General features: G+C 39.3%; 1 protein-coding gene across 1 annotated transcript in view; it reads left to right on the plus strand.

Moving 5' to 3' along the window:
* Positions 1-504: 504 nt before the first annotated feature.
* LOC126073119 (SCAN domain-containing protein 3-like) overlaps positions 505-22,281 on the plus strand; it is a 35,478-nt gene continuing 13,701 nt past the window's right edge. The window contains exons 1-2 of the mRNA XM_049879416.1: positions 505-1,520; positions 20,712-20,859. Of these exons, the coding sequence (XP_049735373.1) occupies positions 1,101-1,520; positions 20,712-20,859 (568 nt within the window). The 5' untranslated portion in view covers positions 505-1,100. The remainder of the gene's footprint in view (positions 1,521-20,711; positions 20,860-22,281) is intronic.

The raw sequence follows: 22,281 nt of genomic DNA on the forward strand, positions 1-22,281 counted from the left end.
CCTCCAAGGATCTTGGTTTTTCCCATTCATAAAATAGAAACATTGGACTAGATCTTGACAGCTCTTTTTCAAGTCTGATGTATGGCGACTGGGAAACGAGAGGATGGCCCGAAACCAACGAGTAAAGGTCAGGGAAGAGGACATTGACTAGCCGATTCGTAGTTGTTGCAAGGATGTCTTTTAGCGTAAGTTTTAGGACGTCGCGATGAGTACCCGGGGGTTGAGTGCCAGCAGCTGTTTATTACGGAACAGAAAAACCTAGAGCAGCCTCTACATCAGCATTGCTCACAGCGTGAAATTCTTTTCACCACAACGACAGATAACTGGGCAACTCGGGAGTTCATTTTTTTTTGTACAGATGCCAGGGCACTTGCTGTCGTAAGTTGACCAGTACGCAGTACCACAACCACCGAGATGACTGCACCACCCGGGATCCTAGAGAGGACCGGAAGTGGAGGCAGGTCCTCTGCCCCGGCCGGAACGTGCCTAGTTTTGCGGCGAGCGTGCCTGTGCAGTGGCGAATTGTGCCCGGAAGTGTTGCCCTCGGCTCACTTCTCCGGCTTGGCCTAGAGTGGGTGTGCACTCCGAAGTGGAAGCTGCGGCCAGGGAAGAGGGCGTGTGCGCGGCGACAACCTGACCTCCGCTGCAGGCAGCTCGTGGTGTGGGAAGAGCCCCTCTCGGTCTTCGTCGCCCCGGCCCAGGCTACGGCCTTCAGAGCGACCCTCTTTTCGTTTCCTTGCCTGGGCTGGTATACCCAGCCCGTATTTAGGGCCAGCGTGTTCTTGGTAACCTCAGTTTTCTGTCTCGCAAGTTACCTGCTGAGCTGTTTGTGACCCTGCAGTTTTAGGGAGTAGTTAGTCCTGTGCTCACTCTTTCCGGTCTTCTTGTCAGAGGATGATTTCACTTCGTTGAATAACTCTTGTAACAGCCCTGTGTTCGCACGGAAACAAGTCCTTTTTCACTGCCACTAAAATTTTTCGGTGTTAGTAGTGTTTCTTATAGCGAAAACTTTCCTGACCAAGGGGGGGAAAAACTCAAGTAAAGTCATCCGTTTGTCTAAATCCTGACTGGAGGGTACCTTCCTCTGAGCTAAGCTCGGGATGGCGACAGCCTCTGGGGCCCTCCCTGCCTTGAGTGGCCAGGCTTCAGAGGAACAAGAGGAGATTATCAAAGTAAGGGTTAAGGAGGAAGACCATATTTGGGATCAGGGATCCTGCCTACAGAGAAACTTGTCTCATATCCGAGAATTCTCTCGTCAGCGCTTCAGGCAGTTCTGCTATCAGGAGACACCTGGACCCAGGGAGGCCCTGAGTCAACTCCGGAAACTTTGCTATCAGTGGCTGAGCCCAGAGATACATACCAAGGAACAGATCCTGGAATTGTTGGTGCTGGAGCAGTTTCTGACCATCCTGCCTGAGGAGCTCCAGGCTTGGGTGCGCGAGCATAACCCTGAGAGTGGAGAGGAGGCGGTGACTGTGTTGGAAGATTTGGAGAGGGAGCTCGATGAACCCAGACAGCAGGTGAGAAATTGGCGGTGTCATCTCTGGAGAATTTGGGTGCCTGGATATCCAGGGTGAAGTAAATGGGATTAACTTCACATTGGTGGCTGCAAACTCTGGTTTGGGCCGTTATTTCTTATTTGAGCCCTGATGTGTATGAATAGATTGATGCTTATAGGGTAACAGTCTGTGTAAGTGATAGCTGAACCAAATAAGTAGATGATTTAACCAGATGGGAAACTTTGATTTATTGCTTATCTGTGGAAAAAGATATTTTATTTGGTGACTGTGAAATTAAAGAAATATAGTGGGTGAAATTGTACAAAATCACTAATGTCTTGTGTAGCTATCTTTTTTATGATGCCCACTATTTTTACCATATGTGAAAATAAATCAGCATAATACCTTCTAGGAGAGACAAATAGAGAAATAGCCTAATTTAGTGGAAACATCAGGAAAGATGAATCATGAGATCTGGGTTATGTGATAGACTCTGCCACTAATTAGCTGTGTAACTTCAGGCATATCACACCTTCTCCTGACTTTAATATTTTCATCTGTATAATGAAGAGATTAATTGTGTGAATTCCTAGGTACTTTTGAATTTTTTTGAGTACCTGAAAACCCTGGTGGCATAGTGGTTAAGTGCTACGGCTGCTAACCGAAAGGTCGGCAGTTCGAATCCACCAGGCATTCCTTAGAAACTATGGGGCTGTTCTACTGTGTCCCATAGGGTCACTATGAGTCGGAATCTACTCGACAGCATTGGGTTTGGTTTTGGTTTTTGGTTTTGAGTATCTAGAGTCATTGGTATCTGAGGTGTACTTAGCCTAGAATTCTGCTTTTTACCATTATCCTAGAGGTTATTTTTAAGAGTATATTTATTTTTTGTGACAGTAATTTTAGAACATTGTGGATATTGCCAAACATCCTTACATTTCTATAATAATATCCTCCGTACATTTATTCGAACTTTTTGAAATTGTTTCTTGTGTATAGTATGGTCTGCTGAAACACGTTTCTGGAATGCAAAATTTCTAATATGATGTTGGTGAACAGGGAAATGAGTTAGTATAATGCTGAAATTGTGCTAGCTCCTATCTGAGTTTTCCCAGCAAGTTGCTGTTTTGGGCCAAGTAAGAACAGTTGAATGCAAAGTACATGATTATAGCCGAATGCAGCAAGTTACAGAGATGTACTGTACTGCACATCATTCTCATCCATCCCCTCCGCCTTTGTCTTAACTCAGTTTCGCCACAAGTTCTGTCTTGGAAGTACGTCCTTAAATAGTTTCCTCCCATTTTTGTGTTTTTTTGCTAAACTTTTTTGTATTCTAGAAAATGAGCAAGCAGAGGGGTTTGCAAGTGCTACAGAAACATGCTGGTGGTTCCTTAAAAAAAAAAAAAAAAGTTGCCATCCAGTCAATGCCAACTCATAGTGACTCTATAGGACAGAGTAGAACTGCCCCATAGGGTTTCCAAGGAGCGCCTGGTGGATTCGAACTGCCAGTCTTTCAGTTAGCAGCCATAGCTCTTAAGCACTATGCCACCAGGGTTTCTGGTGGCTCCTTTTAGTGAGCGTAAAATGAATGTAAAAGAAGAAAAGCTTTAACAATTGAAGAAAAGCGTAAAAATTATAAAACTTTTGATATAACTTGTGACATTGGTTGTGCGACCAGTGTAAAGGAGTCAATGTTGCGCACAATTAGAGACAATGCTGGGAAAATAAAAGAAAGTTATCTAGCTGGAACAACTGTTAGTGTTACGAAGTCTGTTAAAACAAGGTATAAGGAAAAGGAAGAAACGGAATGTTTGCTTAGTGTATGGGCTAAATACCAAACAAGCAGTCAGGGACAACCTTTCTCAAAAGAGAAAGCTTTATATGAAGATGTTATGAAAAAAGCTGAAAATGCTGAAGAAGCACCTTCCTTTAGTGCAAGTAGTGGCTGGGTTAGTGGTTTCAAGAACTGCTATGCATTACACAATCTTAAGCTCTCTGGTGATGCTGGTGGAGATGAAGAAATTGCGAACACATTTCCTCCAGTGTTAAGAAATTTGATTGATGAAGAACACTATACCCTGGTTCAGAATTTTAATTTTGATGAAACTGGTCTCTGTTGGAAGCAAACACCCTCAAGGGCCTATGTGTTCAAAGAGGAAACACAAGCCCTAGGATTTAAGGCTACAAAGGATCAATTGACGGTGGTGCTGGGTGCAGATGCCAGTGGAGGTTTAGAGCTAAAGCCTGTTGTGATTTATCACTCTGCCAACCCACAAATTTTAAAAGGAATTGTAAAGACTAGACTTGGTATCTACTGTAGATGTAGCGAGAGAGGCTAGATGACAGGGCAGATCTTTATTGATCTTTTAGGTAATGTTTTATTTGTAGGTATTTTATAAAAATATTGCAGGAGAAAAAGTTCATTTTTTAAAATTCTTATAATTTTCAGTAATAAACCACGCCATCCTTTCAGCAGTTGCTGAGCTTCCTTCAACTATCAAAGTCCTTTTTTTACCTAATGCAAATTATTTACACCAGCCACTTGATCAGGGTGTGATTGCAGACTTTAAAGCTTATTATTAAGGCAGACGTTCAAGATGTTAATTACAGCTACAGTGACAATGCCCAAACAGTATTTGAATTCCGGAATAAATTCGTCATTAAACTTGCAATTGATATTATGGGTTTCCCCCAATATCCAAAAGTAGAGGGTTCCTATGAAGCCTTTTGTAAGCCCAAGTGGTATAAAGCAAAGAAGCAGTTACCATTATATGGGAAGGATTTTTTAGCATTCCCAGACTCAAAAAATAGCCTCTCAAATCATACCAAATAACACAAAATAAAAAATAATACATACAGTAAAAGCAGGAATGAGATGATAGATACACAGCCTATATAAAGTAGAAATAATGTACATACAGTGTAGTTTCACTTACCAGAATTGGGAAGACAGCGAGCACACCGGAAGGCTTCAAGGTGGGGGTAGTGATAATGGCAGCCCAGTAGCCTAGCTGGCAATGGTACATGGGGCTGGATTGAAGAGTGGGATTTAACTGTGCATCTGATTAACCCCCCTACAGCTATTCCATCACTTGCAGTTAATGAGCATGTTTCACCTGAAATTGGTGCCCTACATGGATATGATCGCAGTAGGCCTCAAGAAGTGTCTGCTGCTGTTTGGAGGGGTTTTAGTGGGTATGACTCCCACGCTATCTGTTACTTGCGCTGCTCTGTGTGCGCTGCCTCTTTAATGACTCACTGAAAAACAAACACTAAATGTTATTTTTGCTTTTCCCCTTTTTTCTGTTAAAGTGAAAATCCTCTCTGGTTTTCTTTCTGTTAGTGAGAACAGGTACTAATGTAGGTCTCCCCTAAAAGCAAAATGGTATAAAGCGAACTTTCAAAAAGCAGGGGGTACTTGAATTGTACAGGCCTACAATGATGTCACAAAAGCCTGTTTGCGTGGGATGTGGCATAAAATTTTCCATGATTTAATTCATGATTTTAAAAGACTTTGAACCTTCCAAAGAGCTCCCCAAAATCAAAGCAGGTTGTGTTGCTCTTGCAAAGGAGGTTGGATTTGAAGAAGTTGGGAGTGAGGATTTTGAGGAACAGCTGTAATACCATGAAGAGGATCTTTCTTATTTTCGTATGATTTCTGACTGAGAAAAGGAAATAGTGTTGTGGAAGACACTTTTTGCTGCCAACATAGTATCCATTCTCCCCTTCTTTATTCCTAACATTGGTTTTATTCATGTTGGCAGTGTACCTAGCTAAATACTTTTCCAGCCATCCTTTCACTAGAGTTGGCCGTGCAACATAGTTCTGGTCAGGGAGAAATAAGCATATTTTTCTGGGGAAACTTTTACTTTCCTGGTAAAATGGAACAGATGTGTTTGTTTTCATCTTTTCCCACTTGCTGCCTTGAATATTATGATATCTGGGGCTGTGATAACCCTCCTGTGAACATGCGGTAATGGTAAGCATGAAGATAGATATCAATATGGTAAGAATGGCAGAGCAGAAATGTAAAGAGAGTTAGGGTCCTTGACAAAACTGTTAGGTAAGTGAACCAATGCCAGCAACTTCCTTCCTCTGGACTTCTTGTTATGTGACAAGAAAAACCCCTATTTGTTTAAACCACTGTAAGTAAGGTGTCCTAATGTACTGTTATTGAGGAATATATGCATTTCTAATGAAGACAGCAGTATTTACTGTTTTACCTCAGCAAAAAAGAGGAAGACCCTCAATGAGATGGATTAACGCAGTGGCTGTAACAGTGGGGTGCAGCATAACAACGATTGTGAGGATGGCACACAACTGGGCAGTGCTTTGTTCTATTGTACATAGGGTTTCTATGAGTTGGAACTGAGTCAACAGCACCCAACAGCATCATTTTACAACCAAAAGTCTCTAATAACTTTTTTTTAATCAAACCCAGGGATTATGAAGTGAAAGACAAATAACTGTCATAACCAGCTGAAGTAATTTCACTTTTGAAATTTGTTATTGCCATCCCAAAACACCCATCAAACTTGTGGAATGGGCAGAAGTGGAGTCATCGTGTTCCTTACAAGACCAGGCCCACCTGCCTTGAATCAGCTCTCTGGTGGAAAAGTAGAGGAATCAACAGGATAGGAGGGCGTGTGTGTCTTTATGTGGCATGGGGGAGAAGGCGACAGTGAAGAGTGCATCACGATGAACCATGTTGTTAGGTGCCCTCTGACTCACAGCAACCCCATGTACAACAGAGCGAAACACTGCCTGATCCTGTGCCATCCTCCTAATTGTTATGCTTGAGCCTATCTTTGCAGCCACTGTGTCAAATCATCTCGTGGAGGGTCTTCTACTCTTTCCCTGACCCTCTGCTTTACCAAACATGATGTTCTTCTCTAGGCACTGGTCCCTCCTGATAACATGTCCAAAATATGTGAGAAAAAGCCTTACCATCCTGGCTTCTAAGGAGCATCTTGGCTGTAGTTCTTCCAAGACAAATTTGTTCATTTTTCTGGCAGTTCATGGTATATTCCGTATTCTTCAGTAACACCATAATTCATGAGCCATATCCATGCTTTATTTCATATCTTAGTTGCTGTAAGGGCTAGGGGTACTTGTGCTAACTTTACAGAATTGCTGTGATTGTTTAATATAAACAGCAGGTTACACTCTGTCCCAGAAAATGTAGATCTTTCACTCCAAGACCCCGTTTTGCCCCAGTTATGGAAAGCTTTGGGTGAAATGAAACACATACTGGTATATCATACAAAGTAGTCCACATAAGGTGTCTCATTCTAAAGACCAGACGGAAAATTTTTACCGAAGGGAACTGGCTCAACCATTTTATAAATTTTGTTTTGGAAGAAAATTTGGTGTTTTATATACTTTGCACAGCCTGGGAAGAGGGAGTAAATTTATAACATCATATTAAATTTGGGGAAAGGGAGCAAGACACAAATTAGGTTTCCTTAAATCCTACCATGATGTTATCTACCTTGGCATTCGTTTCCTCATATGTCATTGAATATTCCCTTTTGAAATATTCTGGTTTATGTGCAATTTTAGGTTCAGTGTCCAAGGACATTTACTAGCCACATAGCTGAGCAAGTTTTGACACCTTAATCCTTTGACCATTTGAGTATCTTGTTCTACCTGGAGAATCTGCATTATTACGTCTCATGGTTCTGACAGTATTTTTTCTCTACCAATTCACTAGTATATAGAATTAAGGAGAAAAAAAACATTGCTGTTGTCATACAACTAGTAGTCACAGCTTAATATTTTTTAGGCGGGCCAAGAAACTTTTCTCTGTAGGGTCTTAGATTTTTAATACTATTCACTCTGCACACTAAAATCATTTCAGAAACTTCTTTAGTCACTTGATGAATTTTAGGTGACTAGGATGACAGTCCCCCACGTGTCTGTCAGTTTGTCGTACTATGGGGGCTTGTGTGTTGCTGTGATGCTGGAAGCTATGCCACCGGTATTCAGATACCAGCAGGGTCACCCATGGAGGACAGGTTTCAGCTGAGCTTCCAGACTAAGACAGACTGGAAGAAGGACCCGGCAGTCTACTTCTAAAAAGCATTAGGCAGTTAAAACCTCATGAATAGCAGCAGAACATTGTCTGATATAGTACTGGAAGATGAGCCTTCCAGGTTGGAAGGCACTCAAAAGATGACTGGGGAAGAGCTGCCTCCTCAAAGAAGAGTCGACCTTACTGACGTGGATCTAGTAAAGCTTCCGGGACCTTCATTTGCTGATGTGGCATGACTCAAAATGAGAAGAAACATCCATTAATAATCGGAACCTGGAATGTACGAAATATGAATCTAGGAAAATTAGAAATCTTCAAAAATGAAATGGAATGAATAAACATCGATATCCTAGGCATTAATAAGCTGAAATGGACTGGTACTGGTCATTTTGAATCGGACAATCATATAGTTTACTGTGCTGGAAATGACAACTTGAAGAGGAATGATGTTGCATTCATCGTCAAAAAGAATGCTTCAAGATGTATCCTGAAGTACAACGCTGTCAGTGAAAGGATAATATCCATAGGCCTACAAGGAAGACCAGTTAATACGACTATTATTCAAATTTATGCACTAACTGCTAGGGCCAAAGATGAACAAATAGAAGATTTTTATCAGCTGCTGCAGTCTGAAATTGACCAAACATGCAATCAAGATTTATTGATAATTACTGGCGATTGGAGTGTGCAAGTTGGAAACAGGAAGGATCAGTAGTTGGAAAATATGGCCTCAGTGATAGAAAAAATGGCGGAGATCGAATGATAGAATTTTGCAAGAACAATGACTTCATTGCAAATACCTTCTCTCACCAGCATAAATGGCGACTGTACACATGGACCTTGCCAGATGGAACACACAGAAATCAAATTGACTACATCTGTGGAAAGAGAAGGTGGAAAAGCTCAATATCATTAGCCAGAACAAGGCCAGGGACCGACTGTGGAACAGACCGTCAATTGCTCATATGCAAGTTCAAGCTGAAACTGAAGAAAATCAGAGCAAGTCCACGAGAGCCAAAATATGACCTTGAGTATATCCCGCCTGTATTTAGAGACAATCTCAAGAATAGATTTGACACATTGAACACTAGTGAAGTGACTAAAGACCAAATGAGTTGTGGAATGACATCAAGGACATCCTCCATGAAGAAAGCAAGAGGTCATTGAAAAGACAGGAAAGAAAAGACCAAGATGGATGTCAGAGGAGACTCTGAAACTTGCTCTCAAATGTCAAGCAGCTAAAGCAAAAGGAAGAATTGATGAAGTAAAAGACCGAACAGAAGATTTCAAAGGGTGTCTCGAGAAGACAAAATAAAGTATTATAATGACGTGCAAAGAGCTGGAGATGGAAAACCAAAAGGGAAGAACACGTTCGGCGTTTCTGAAGCTGAAAGAACTGAAGAAAAAATTCAAGCCTTGAGTTGCAATAGTGAAGGATTGCATGGGGAAAATATTAAACAATGCAGGAAACATCAAAAGAACATGGAAGGAATATGCAGAGTCATTATACCAAAAAGAATTAGTTGATGTTCACCCATTTCAAGAGGTGGCATATGATCAGGAACCGATGGTCCTGAAGCAAGAAATCCAAGCTGCTCTGAAGGCATTGGAGAAAAACAAGGCTCCAGGAATTGATGGAATATCAACTGAGATGTTTCAACAAACAGATGCATCGCTGGAGGTGCTTACTCGTCTATGCCAAGAAATATGGAAGACAGCTTCCTGGCCAACTGACTGGAAGAGATCCATATTTATGCCTATTCCCAAGAAAGAGGATCCAACCAAATGTGGAAATTGTAGAACAATATCATTAATACCACATGCGAGCAAAATTTTGCTGAAGATCATTCAAAAACAGCTGCAGCAGTATATCGACAGGGAACTGCCAGAAATTCAGGCTGGTTTCAGAAGAGGATGTGGAACCAGGAATATCATTGCTGATGTCAGATGGATCCTGGCTGAAAGCAGAGAATACCAGAAGGATGTTTACCCATGTTTTATTGACTATGCAAAGGCATTTGACTATGTGGTTCATGACAAACTATGGATAACATTGTGAAGAATGGGAATTCCAGAACACTTAATTGTGCTCATGAGGAACCTTTTACATAGATCAAGAGGCAGTTGTTTGGACAGAACAGGGGGATACTGATTGGTTTAAAGTCAGGAAATGTGTGCGTCAGGGTTGTATTCTTTCACCATACCTCTTTAGTCTGTATGCTGAGCAAATAATCCAAGAAGCTGGGCTATATGAAGAAGAACGGGGCATCAGGATTGGAGGAAGGCTCTTTAACAACCCGCGTTATGCAGATGACACAACCTTGCTTGCTGAAAGTGAAGAGGACTTGAAGCACTTACTAATGAAGATCGAAGACCACAGCCTTCATTATGGATTGCACCTCAACATAAAGAAAACAAAAATCCTCACAACTGGACCAATGAGCAACATCATGATAAAAAGAGAAAAGATTGAAGTTGTCAAGGATTTCATTTTACTTGGATCCACAATCAACAGCCATGGAAGCAGCAGTCAAGAAATCAAAAGACGCGTTGTGTTGGGTAAATCTGCTGCAAGTGACCTCTTTAAAGTGTTGAAGAGCAAAGATGTCACCTTGAAGACTAAGGTGCGCCTGACCTAAGCCATGGTGTTTTCAATCGCATCGTATGCGTGTGAAAACTAGAGAATGAATAAAGAAGACTGAAGAAGAGTTGACGCCTTTGAATTGTGGTGTTGGCGAAGAATATTGAATATGCCATGGACTGCCAAAAGAATGAACAAATCTGTCTTGGAAGAAGGGCAGCCAGAATGCTCCTTAGAGGCAAGTATGGCGAGACTGTGTCTCACATATTTCGGACATGTTGTCAGGAGTTATCGGTCCCTGGAGAAGGACATGATGCTTGGCAGAGTACAGGGTCAGTGGAAAAGAGGAAGACCCTCAAAGAGGTGGATTGACACAGTGGCTGCAACAGTGGGCTTAAGCATAACAACAATTGTAAGGATGGCGCAGGACCGGGCAGTGTTTCGTTCTGTTGTGCATAGGGTCGCTATGAGTCGGCACTGACTCAACGACACCTAACAACAACAACAGGATGACAATACTAGAAACAACAGTTTCTGTTCATGGATATTACTCATGAATATAAAGTTATTTCCTATTTGTTTTTAAAGCAGAACATTTTACTAGCTGACACGGCTTCTGTTTTTCTTTTTAGAGAGAGAAAACCATAGAAGCATTTAGCATAGGAAAGTCACTAATATACAAGTAATATGTATATTAACTTTCTTATCCAGCAAAAATTAAGTAATTCTCTGTTTTATTGCCAATTATAGGATAACCCTGATTACTTAACCTAGCATTTCTTTTCAGCATACACAAATGGGGAGTTGATAAACTTTAGCCAAGCAGGTTAAATAGATCCGGGCATGCAGATAAACCATATTTTATGGTAATTTGAGTTGTGTTACAACTTCATTGCAAGATTCCTGTAGTTTAGATTCATCAACAAATAATATTTCTAAGCCATATTAAGAACTTATATGTGCTTTATAATCGCCTTTTGCTCTCATTTCATTGTGGACATAAAGTCTTTTTTTGTTTTTGTTTTTTCCCATTGTACATGCTTGGCTTATTTTAATTTGCCATAATAATTATTTTCTATTACTTAATTTGTCAAGCTTGACTAATTTTAATTTGCCATAATAATTGTTTTCTATTGCTTAATTTGTTATGTGGCATTTAAAATCTGACACCATCTCAGACATCAGTGAAAGCATGATTACTTTCAGACAATATGGTCTTCCAGACTTATTTTATTTTCTGTATGCCAGATCAAGACAAAGTGCATAAAAAAAACACATATCTGAATGTACAAAGTACTACAAATCAATAAGAAAAAAAAGACACCCCAAAAAATCAACAAAAGACTTAAATACTCACTTTACAAAAGAAGGATGACCAGTTGGCCAATAAAATTATAAAACATTTCTCAATTTTATTGTTGATCAGAAACATTAAAACAACCGTGTGATACCATTTTATTCCAACCAGAATGGATAAAATTAAAAGTGCTGATATGACCATATTTTGATGAGTATTTCAAGCACCTGAAACTCTTTTGTGCTACCAGAAGGAGTAAATTGTTATGACAACTTGGGAAATACCTACTATATATAATCATACTCCACGATCCAGCAAACCTATTACCATGTATATACCTAACAGAAACATACCCGAAGACGTGTAAGAGAATATCCATAGCAGCATTATTTATAATTGCCAAAAACTGAAAACAGCTCAAATGTTCTTTAAGAGTGGGATTGAATACTATACAATAGTGAACATGAATGAACAATTGCTACATTCAATGATGTGGATGAATCTCACAATGTTGAGGAAAGAAGCCAGACAAAAATGAATACATCTTGTATGATTCTGTTTATATAAAGTTGAAAAGGCAAAATGAATCTATCAGTTGATCTCAATTCAAGTCCTTTCTTTGCAGAGTAGTGGTTATTTTGGGGGAAGAAGCTGGGTCACAGGGTGTCTTAGTTATCTAGTGCTGCTGTAACAGAAATATAAGTAGATGGTTTTAATAAACAGAAGTTTATTCTCTTACAGTTTAGGAGGCCAGAAGTCCAAAATCAGGGCCCTGGCTCTAGGGGAAGAATTTCTGTCTCTCTCTGCCTGTCTGCTCTGAAGGAAGGTCTTCATCAGTCTTCCCCTGGGTCTAGGAGATTCTCAGTGCAGGAACCCTGTGCCCAAAGGATGCGTTCTGCTCCTGGCTCTTCTTTCTTGTTGGTAGTAGGTCCTCAGCTTTCTGATTATCTGCCTATATGTCCCCATCCCAAGTTTCAGCATCCCATTTCTTCCCAATCAATGCCCTCACTTTAACTTCAGACACCATTCGAGGTTGGGAATTTAGTTGGCATTGTAATTTGCCACTCTTATAATAAGACTCTGGGTTTGGCTTTCGACAGTATCAGCTCTGTTACTACAAGAAGGCTTTCTTTCAGGGCACAAGTGGCAACTTTAAGGTAACTTATGTGTCACTTGAGCTTTGACTCTGAAGCCCTCAGCTCATCACTTTCTTTCACCACTTTGTTTAGCCATTGGACCAACTACACAACTTCCTTATACTTCTCATTCTGACAAAATTGTGGAGAAGTGTCAAACATGGGACCACCCAGAGCCTTGCCTCTCACCAGTACTTGATCTGTTGATGGTGATATTTTGTATATTTCTATTGCCACCTCACCATGAATTAGCAGTACCCTCTTTATTACTGGAACCAGACTCACCAACATCTTTAAGACCAGCCAGACTTACAACCAATTTAGAAAAGTCATTCTTAAACAATTTTGCTTCTGTAGAGAACCCAGCCTAAGATACAAGGTAACCTTCCAAGATGCTGATTAAATTTTATTTCTTGACCTGGTTCACTTTGAGATGTCATTGAGCTCTATCCTTAGGAGTTGTGCACTTTTTTCTACGTTTATAATATGTCAATAAAAAATTGTATTAAGAAAAACTCATCCCATTTTAATGTCTCCTGCATGATAAGTGAGGGTACTTGACTATGTGCATATTCTTAGATTCATATTACATGTGAGTAAGAAGTTATTTCTATAAAGCCAAGGCCTGGTGAGGGAAATTTCCAGAATTAACCATGTAATAAATGCCCACCAGAGGAAGAAATGAGTTCTTATTTGGAGTTTACAAGTTAGACCTAGAGCATAAAGGGAAGTAATATATATGGTATGGCATGGGTTGATTAGTTTTCCGTACTAGGGACTTACTGGTAGATCAAATTATTTTCCTTTGTTTGTCCTCGGTAACATTTGACAAGGCAAATTATTGACAAGGCTTGTGTGCGTTGTGTCTTCTACAAGGCATTTTGCAAGAGAGCAGGCGTGGCAAGAATATGAAGTAGCCAGGCCACTCCCATTTCAAGTGGCACACTCACAGAGGTAGAACCAGAGGTGCCATACTTAAAACTTCCAGTTGGAGAGTCTAAGTCTTTATGTTCTTTCCACTGTGTACTAAATATAAATAAAAAATTCCTTTTTGGGGGAAAGGACAGCTTTTTTCTGAGGAGCTTTCACTCTTAGCTCACAGTATTAGAATTAACCAAAAAACAAAAAAAAACAAACCCAATGCTGTCGAGTCAATTCGGATTCACAGCGACCCTATACGACAGAGTAGAACTGCCCCATAGAGTTTCCAAGGAGCGCCTCGTGGATTCAAACTGCTGACCCATAGGTTAGCAACCATAGCACTTAAGCACTATGCCACCAGCATTTCTGAATTAATCAAAAAGATGTGAGTAATCCTAGAGGCACTGTTCTCTTAAGACAGTTTTAGGAGGGTATTGGCCATTGAATACTTATTTTCACTATGTGACCACTAGACGTCACAATGGTGGAGATTCAGAATAGATCCTACCTAACATGCCTTCACATCCCAGCTTACTTGTTGCTTAATTGACCAACAGATACATAGAAATGGCTCCCAAAACTAGGTCCTCAGACACCCTGGTAACTCAGAACTGAAGCCACTCCTGAAGTCCATCTTTCAGCCAAAGATTAGACAGGCCTGTAAAACAATAACACAAATGAGGAACATGCTCCTTAGATCAATCAGGTATACAAGACCAAGTGGGCAACACCTGACCAAAAGCAAAGATGAGACGGCAGGAAAGGACAGGAAAACTGGATGAATGGATATGGAGAACCCAGCTTGGAAAGGGAAAGGGGAATAGCACTGACACGTTGTGGGGATTGCAACCAATGTTACAAAACAATTTGTGTATAAGTTTTTGAGAAACTAATTTGGGCTGTAAAGTTTCACCTAAAGCGCACAGTAAAATTAAAAAACATATGTAGAAATAAGTAGAAGGTTTTTAAGCCGATGACCACCAGTTGCGTCGAGTGATTCTGACTCATGGCAATTCCATATGTGTCAGAGTAGAACTGTGCTCCATAAGGTTTTCAGTGGCTGATTTTTCTAAAGTAGATCACTAGGCCTTTCTTCCCAGGTGCCTCTGGGTGGACTCAAACCTTTAACCTTTTGGTTAGCACCTGAGCACTTAACCATTTTTATTTATCCAGGAACTTTTTAACTCAATGTAATCTTCCCTAGAGTAGTATAACACACTGTTACACAACTTTTTGGTGTTGTTAATGGCATTAATGCTTTATCCTTCATCAGGAAACTGATGCTGTTATAGTGGGAAAAGTTATAATAAGTTAATAACACAAATACAGTGTTACACTGAAGGAGATGCCAGATGGGAACATTCAGGGTTTCTGCCAGCAAACTGCCAAACAGTGGGCTGTTAGCTACTGTATTAGTTTATTAGGGTTGCCGTAACAAATGGCCACAAACTAACTGGCTTCAACTAACAGTTCTGGAAGCCAAAAGCCTGAAGTCGAGGTTTCGGCAGGGCCATGCTCTCTCTGAAGATGCTAGAGGAGAATCTTTCCTTGACTCTCAGTTGTTGGCAATCCGTAGCATCGCTTGGCTTGCAGCTGCATCACTCCAATCTCTGTCTCTGTCTCCATCTTCAAATGGCCTTTGCCATGTCTCTGCCTCTTCTCCACTTCTTATAAGGACAGCAGTGTGACCCAGCTTACTTGATCACATCTGCAAAGACCCTATTTCTAAATAAGATTACATTCCAGATACTGGGGGTTGGGGCTTCAACATAACTTTTTGGAAGACACAATTCAACCCACAATAGCCACCTTCTCCTATTGTACACTGACTGTTGTTTCCTAGCTTGGCACAATCAGATATTAGACTGTAACAGCCCAGAAAAACATACGTATTGGATGGTTAGATAACTAAATTTACAGGCCCATACTTTAGTAAATTGACTTACACAAATGCTCAAAGAGAAAATACATTGGAGATTTAAATTGGTTCTTCTGGTTTCCCAAGAAAGTGGAACCTAATTGAACACCAGTGTAATAAACAGTGCCGTATGGATAATTTGGAGGTACACATCCTTTTATATTAAAGACAGTGGTTTATTTTAAGCATTGTCTTGTTAATCATGTGGTATCAGTTCAAGTTCTAGCTATTTCAAGTGTTTTTCATTTAAAATAGATCCTGTTGAATATTTAAATAATGGTACCTTTCAAAGTCTGCTGCAAAAGACCTCTTTGAAGTGTTAAAAAGCAAAGACATCACTTTGAGTGCTAAGGTGTGCCTGACCCAAGCAATGGTATTTGTAATTGCCTTATATGTTGCAAAACCTGGACAATGACTAAGGAGAAGTGAAGAAGAATTGATGCATTTGAATTATGGTCTTGGCAAAGAATATTGAATGTACAATGGACTGCCAAAAGAATGAACAAATGTGCCTTGGAAGAAGTACAGCCAAGAATGTTCCTTAGAAGTGAGGATGGCAAGACTTCATCCCACTTACCTTGGACATGTTACTAGGAGGGACCAGTCCCTGGAGAAGAACATCACGCTTGGTAAAGTAGAAGGTCAGTGAAAAAGAAGACGATGCATGACAAGATGGATTGATACAGTAGCTGCAACACTGGGCTCAGACATAGCAACAATTGTATGAATGGCACAGGACTGGGAAGCGTTTTGTTCTGTTGTACATAAGGTTGCTACGTGTCAGAACTAACTTGATGGCACCTAACAGCAATAACAATAACCTTTCAAAGTCAGCTGTAATAATTTATTTTCAGTGTTCCTGCCACATGAACTTATTTGTGACCATTGTTGTCCTCACCTTTTTACCTCTTCCTTATTTAACCATATCTTTTGTAAAATAAAGGTCCAGGAGAAATCACCTGCCATTTAAAAAAAAAAAAAATGATAGCTAACATAAAAGAGTGAGTAAGCAGAACCTAGGTAAGCTGAGGAACACAGCGAACTAGTTATTGCCCATTGAAATTAATTCTAAGGAAATTACTGTATTGGGTAATAATGAGATGTTACTACATTAGTTTCATCCATAGCCAAAGCAGATATCTGTGCTGCTTAGAACCCAAAACTTAAAGATAACAGAAAATGAATTTCTACCCACACTCTCAGGAAAGGAGCCCTGGTGGCCTAGTGTTCAAGAGCTCAGCTGCTAACTAAAAGGTTGGTAGGTCAAATCCACCAGCTGCTCTTTGGAAACCCTGTGGGGCAGTTGGCAGTTCTACTGTCCTACAGGGTGGCTATAAGTTGGAACCTTCTGCTAAATGGCAACGGGTTTGTTTGGGGGGGGAGGGGCGTGTCTCAGGAAAAAAAACCTAATTGCTTAGTTATAAGAAGGGAAGGGTTAAAGCCCACAAACTTTATTGATATGTGAAAATAAACATGAAAGAATAGCTAGGAAAAACTTTTAAGAGTAAAGAAGAGGGGATAGCCCTACTAGATATTTAAAGTATCATAAAGCCTCTTTAAGTAAAACTGTGGTACTGGCATGTGAATAGATGGATCAGTGAAAGTACAAAAGTAGACCTAAGCACATATGAAAATTTAGTATACTAAATGCGCCATCTCAAACCACTTAGTGCAAGGATGAACTTTTAAATAAATGGTGTCGGGACTAAAGGACAGCCATTTTGAAAGGAAACAAATTAGATTCATACCTTATACCATATACCAGAATAAACTTCAAATGTGTCAGAAATCAACATATAAAATTTTAACCATACAGGCACTAGGAGAAAACATAAATGACTTCTTTTAAAATCTGAGTGTGAGGCAAACCTTTCTAACCATTACTTAGAATTTAGAAGTAATATCAAGAAAATAGTAATAAATTTTTTATACGTGAAAAAGCAGGGGGAAAAACTCACAAGCAAAGTTAGAAAATAATAAGTTGATAAAAATATTAGCAAAATATATCATGGATAAAAACTAATGTCCTTAATAGAAATGCAATTTAAAATATGTAAGAGACATGAGCAGTTTTCAGAAATATAAAGAGATGGCTTTCAAGTATGTGAAAAAATACTTAACTTCAATCGTAATAAGAGCAAATTCAAACTACACTGAAATCCCATTTGTCACCTCTCAGACTGGCAAAAAGTCAAACGCTGGAAAACAGTCCGTTGGCCTGACTGGGGGAAAACAGGTGCTCTCTTACATTGCTGGTAGGAGAACAAAATGGTAAAACTCCTACAGAGAGTATTTTGGCACTATCCAGCAAACCTCTTCTGTGTGTTTACCCTTTGACTCAACAACACCACTTCTGGGAATTTACCTTGAAAATACATATATACAAATAAGAAATAACATAGACAGTTTACAATATAGCATTACTTCTAAAAGCAAAATATTTGAAACAACCTAAAGGCCCATCTATAGGTAAGGGGTTGAATAAACCATGGTGCATCACTATAATGCAGTAGTATTCTCACTTAATAAAGAATGAGGAAGATCTCTATGAACTGGTATGAAATTATTTCCAGATTATATTTTTACATTAAGTGAAAACGGAAGGTATGAACTACTATATATATTTTATATATTTACATACAGAGGCATCTCTGATTTATTTTCACATTTTATATATACATATGAAAAAGAAAAAATAAGTGCACACATTTGTATTCAGTTTGTGTGTATATATACACATCTAAGTATTCATATACACAAACGTGTATATATATGTAATGTTTTTACTTATTTTTGTAAAAATATAAGGTAAAGCATAACTAACAAAAAATGGTTTCTTATGGGAGTGGGTGAAAGTAAAATGCAGGGTATATGATTATGAGCAAGACTTCTCTAAGAAAATATATTTTGATTTTTTGATACCAAGTAAATGTTTCAAGTGTTTTACAAACAACGTTGAAAGGGGCAGTGTGAGAAAGAGATTGTAGGGGCCTAACGTCCTGGGTGTTGTAGCATCGTTTCTACACGGCTTACATAGTTGGATTTTGCATATGCTGGTGATTTTGTGGTTTGTGGTATGTTTCCTTCCTTCCCTCTCCCATTCTCCATGATTCTATAAAGTTTAAAATTAACCTGTGTTCCTCTTGAAGAAGCAGAACAAAAATCACTAAGATCTGGGATGAGACAACCAGACAATGGGGGTCCATCTTGTGACTGAAACCAGGATGGCATCAGAGGACCTCTAAAGAATACCCACAGAAGGTCAGCATGTCTGAAATATGGTCAGCATATCTGCCTCTCAAAGGGGAACTGCCATTCTCCAGATTGTTTAAGCCTAAGCCCTACCCTTATAAAACCCTCCGGTTGGTCTCCAGCAGACAGACAGACTTTGGAGGAGCCCATTCCCCTCTGTCTGTTGCATACTGGTATACAATAAAGCCCGCTTGCTGCTTACCTCACCCCTGTCTCAGTATTGGTTTTGTCTCAGTCACACAGAAAATTCAGGTCACTTGAATATAGCATTCTGACTATATACCTTCAGTGAGATACTACCTATGGAAAAAAAAAAAGCTACAGAGGTACACTGAATTTTACTTAGTAGATATGCTTTTGAAAGTGTTCTATAACAGATTTAGTACTGTAATTTTGGAACTATTTAAAATGTGTTTATTGTGGTAGGTTAGAGCAAATGAGTAAATATATTGTGATTTTTTCCCCCCAAATGTGGAAGAAGGGAAATACAAATATGAAATGGGGAAGGGTGAGAAAACCCCTATGGTGTTGAATTGAACTTATGATATTTTATAAAATATATTTCTCAGCTCTATCCATGAAAGGGCCTAGAAGCAAAAATTCATTAACAGTGAGCCAAGATCTTTGTTACTAAACACTATTGCCCTATAAAAGGAATCAGGACTTCTTGGAAAAAGTAGTTGGAACTAGGGCTGAAATAGGGAGAATACAAGGTGGGAGATGTATTGTTGATTGTTCCTGAAAACATGGATGTGCTAAAGAACTAATGGGATCGTATGAAACGGATCCAGGAGCCGGCCTGAAGGGGTTCCCGCTGGCCAAATTTGTGCATCAGTTTGAGCATCTCGGTAGATAAGGATGGACTGGATTATAAGTCTATAGTGATAGTGAAAAAAAGAGGCAAAAGGAGAGGGATGGAAAGCTCCTTACAGAAAATTGCTAGCTAATAAATATAGAAGGAATTATAAAAGTAGGAAGTCACCGTTTTGCTACAGCCAGTGTAAAAATTGATTCAGGCAAGGATCATCAATGAATGCAAAAACTGTTGGGTGAAAGACTATTAGTGAATAGGATAGTCACATAGCCCCAAATTATTACTGCATAGCTGATTTATTTATTATAGTGGGAAAATACGTTTTTAGAGTGGGTAGACCTGGTAGTCACTGCCATAACCAAATGCTCAAATTTATCATTATCAACAGTGAAATAACTTGATAACATGTTCCCTGTGATGTGACACAGTAAGTACACATCACCTATGTAACATTCTTCCAAAAATGATTGGCCGGAATCTATTTGTGAAGAAACAATCAGACAAATTCATAATATCGGCTATTCTACATTACAACTGGTTCTGACTCTTCAAAATCTAATTTAATTTTTAAAAAGGCAGGAAACTATTTTAGATTAAAAGAAACATAGAAGACATAATAACGCAAAACAATGCATAAACACTAATTGGATCATGGATTTAAAAGAATAAGCAAATCATGAAATAAATTTTTGGGACAACTGGGAAATTTAATTATAAACTATATACTAGTTGATTAGTGTAAAGAGAAGATAATGTTTTCTACCTACACAGTTATCCAACTTGGTTGGCTTTTTTATCCATAACACACTATGCTAATGTTTTTCACAGTTGGTCTAAAATAGCTGCCTGGATCCTTCCTTGGTTTAACAGTTTGTCTCTCTCAGATAATTTGCATTCCCCCCCCCCGCAAAAAATTTAACTGTTCACACTAAAACTTATTTATATATATTTTTTCGGTTATCACAATTTAGGAAAGATTTCTTTAGTGTATTTCTACTGCTTTTTTCCCAAAAATTGGAATCACAGGGATGCATATCAACTCCTGTCTGTCGGAAACAGTTTCTGTTGTATGGCTCTAGCATTTCTCATTTCTCTTCTTATTATGTCTTGCACTCCTCTTCAGAATTCAGTGAGGGCTGGTTTTTTTCTTCCTACATTCTGTTTCAGTGGAATCAGAACTTTCTGAAGTTTTGAAGTTTAGCTATGGTTTGTGAAGTGATTACTTATATTGATTCCTAAATGTAATTATTTGTCCCCAGGTTCCACCAGGCACGTATGGGCAGGAAGTTCCTATGGAAGAAATGACCCCTCTGGATATTGCAAAGAAGTCCTTAGGTACCCAGCTCTATCCTGTGGTGGACAGAATGGGATGTGACTGTCCAGAGCCATATCTGCTGCAAGATAATGGTGAGGATAATTTAATCCTTGGAAGGAGGATGAGAATCGGGGGAGGGAAGCATCTAGTCATTGAAGAGTTATCAAACCTCATTCCGTTTCAGCTTCTACTAACTAAATATAGTTCAAGGAAAAGTAGCGTAATGTTATTAAAGGAGTTAAAAAAGCCGTCAGGTTCTACTGTGAAGCACATGGGGTCACCATGAGTCAGATCGACTCGACAGCAACATGTTTGGTTTTTTGGTTGAATAATGTCAACAATTGTTGAACACAAGACTATCCATGGATATTTCGTAACGGAGTTAAGTACTGTGGATAAATCAGAGATGCCTGTGTATGTAAATGTTGAGCTCTTGTCACTCTAGCTCCATTTTTGTTGCCTCCGCTCCCAGTTGTTGTCACATATGGCTCCTTAAGAATCAGAAATTCTATTGAAGAAAATGGAATTTCTGAAGCCTGTGTTCCTAAGAGTTCTAAAGGCTGTAAATGGTGTAACGTGTAGTGGAGACAGGCACACAGGCTGGCTTGGTTCTGGAATAGCTTTCTTTTCCAAAGAGAGAAGTGTGATGGATACAATTTTCTTTTCCTCTTATATCCCTAGCAACTGCCTATTCCCTTCTCATCGTATACCTGTTAGTATTGATTCTACTAACTTCTGGAGCTCACATTCTCCTGGTTCTCACTTGTCATTCCCTGTATATTCCTCTCCTCCCCCAAATTCATCCTTGTTTACCTTGCTTTTCTGCTCATAGTCCTTACTACTGCTTCCCACCACTTCTCCTTTCATCCATCATTCCTTATTCAAACCCTTTTAACTCATCACTCTCAAAGTCATTTTCTATCCACTTTGCTGCTCTGTACTAGGCAGTTGAGGGAGTTACACAGATAATATTCCATGCTCACTAGGAGTTGACAATTTATTGCAAACATCAGTGCAGGATAAATAATCCACTAAAAATAGATTAAAACAGGCACCGCACAAAATGGATCAGTGGGGAAAAAAATACTATTCATGCGGTAGTCTTTACAGTTGCATTTTGAGATAGTACTTACTGTGAGTAATGTCGTCTTCAATTACGAAGTTAGTAAACAAGTTTTTACTGACCACCTTTGTACGTAGTAGTATGTTAGATAATGTGAAAGCTACTGGAGAAGTAAGTGATCCCTGCTTCTTTAGAAACTTACGGTCTCATTAGATCTATATATGAAATGGTAAAAGAAAGTACTACAGTGCTAATAATTTTTGTTATGAATAGCTTATCAGGAAAGGTAAACTTACTGTGAGCTTAAATTAAATGATCAAGGAAGTCTTCCTGGAACAGCTGAGAGTTATAGTGAGGCCAGAACACACAGTAACATATCACTAATTCGAACCAAGATTTAGAAATTATGAACATTTGAGAATGATTTAAATTACTAGTTCAACATTTGAGA

The sequence above is a fragment of the Elephas maximus genome, chromosome 1 (genome assembly GCF_024166365.1).
Source record: "Elephas maximus indicus isolate mEleMax1 chromosome 1, mEleMax1 primary haplotype, whole genome shotgun sequence".
Lineage (NCBI taxonomy): Eukaryota > Metazoa > Chordata > Mammalia > Proboscidea > Elephantidae > Elephas > Elephas maximus.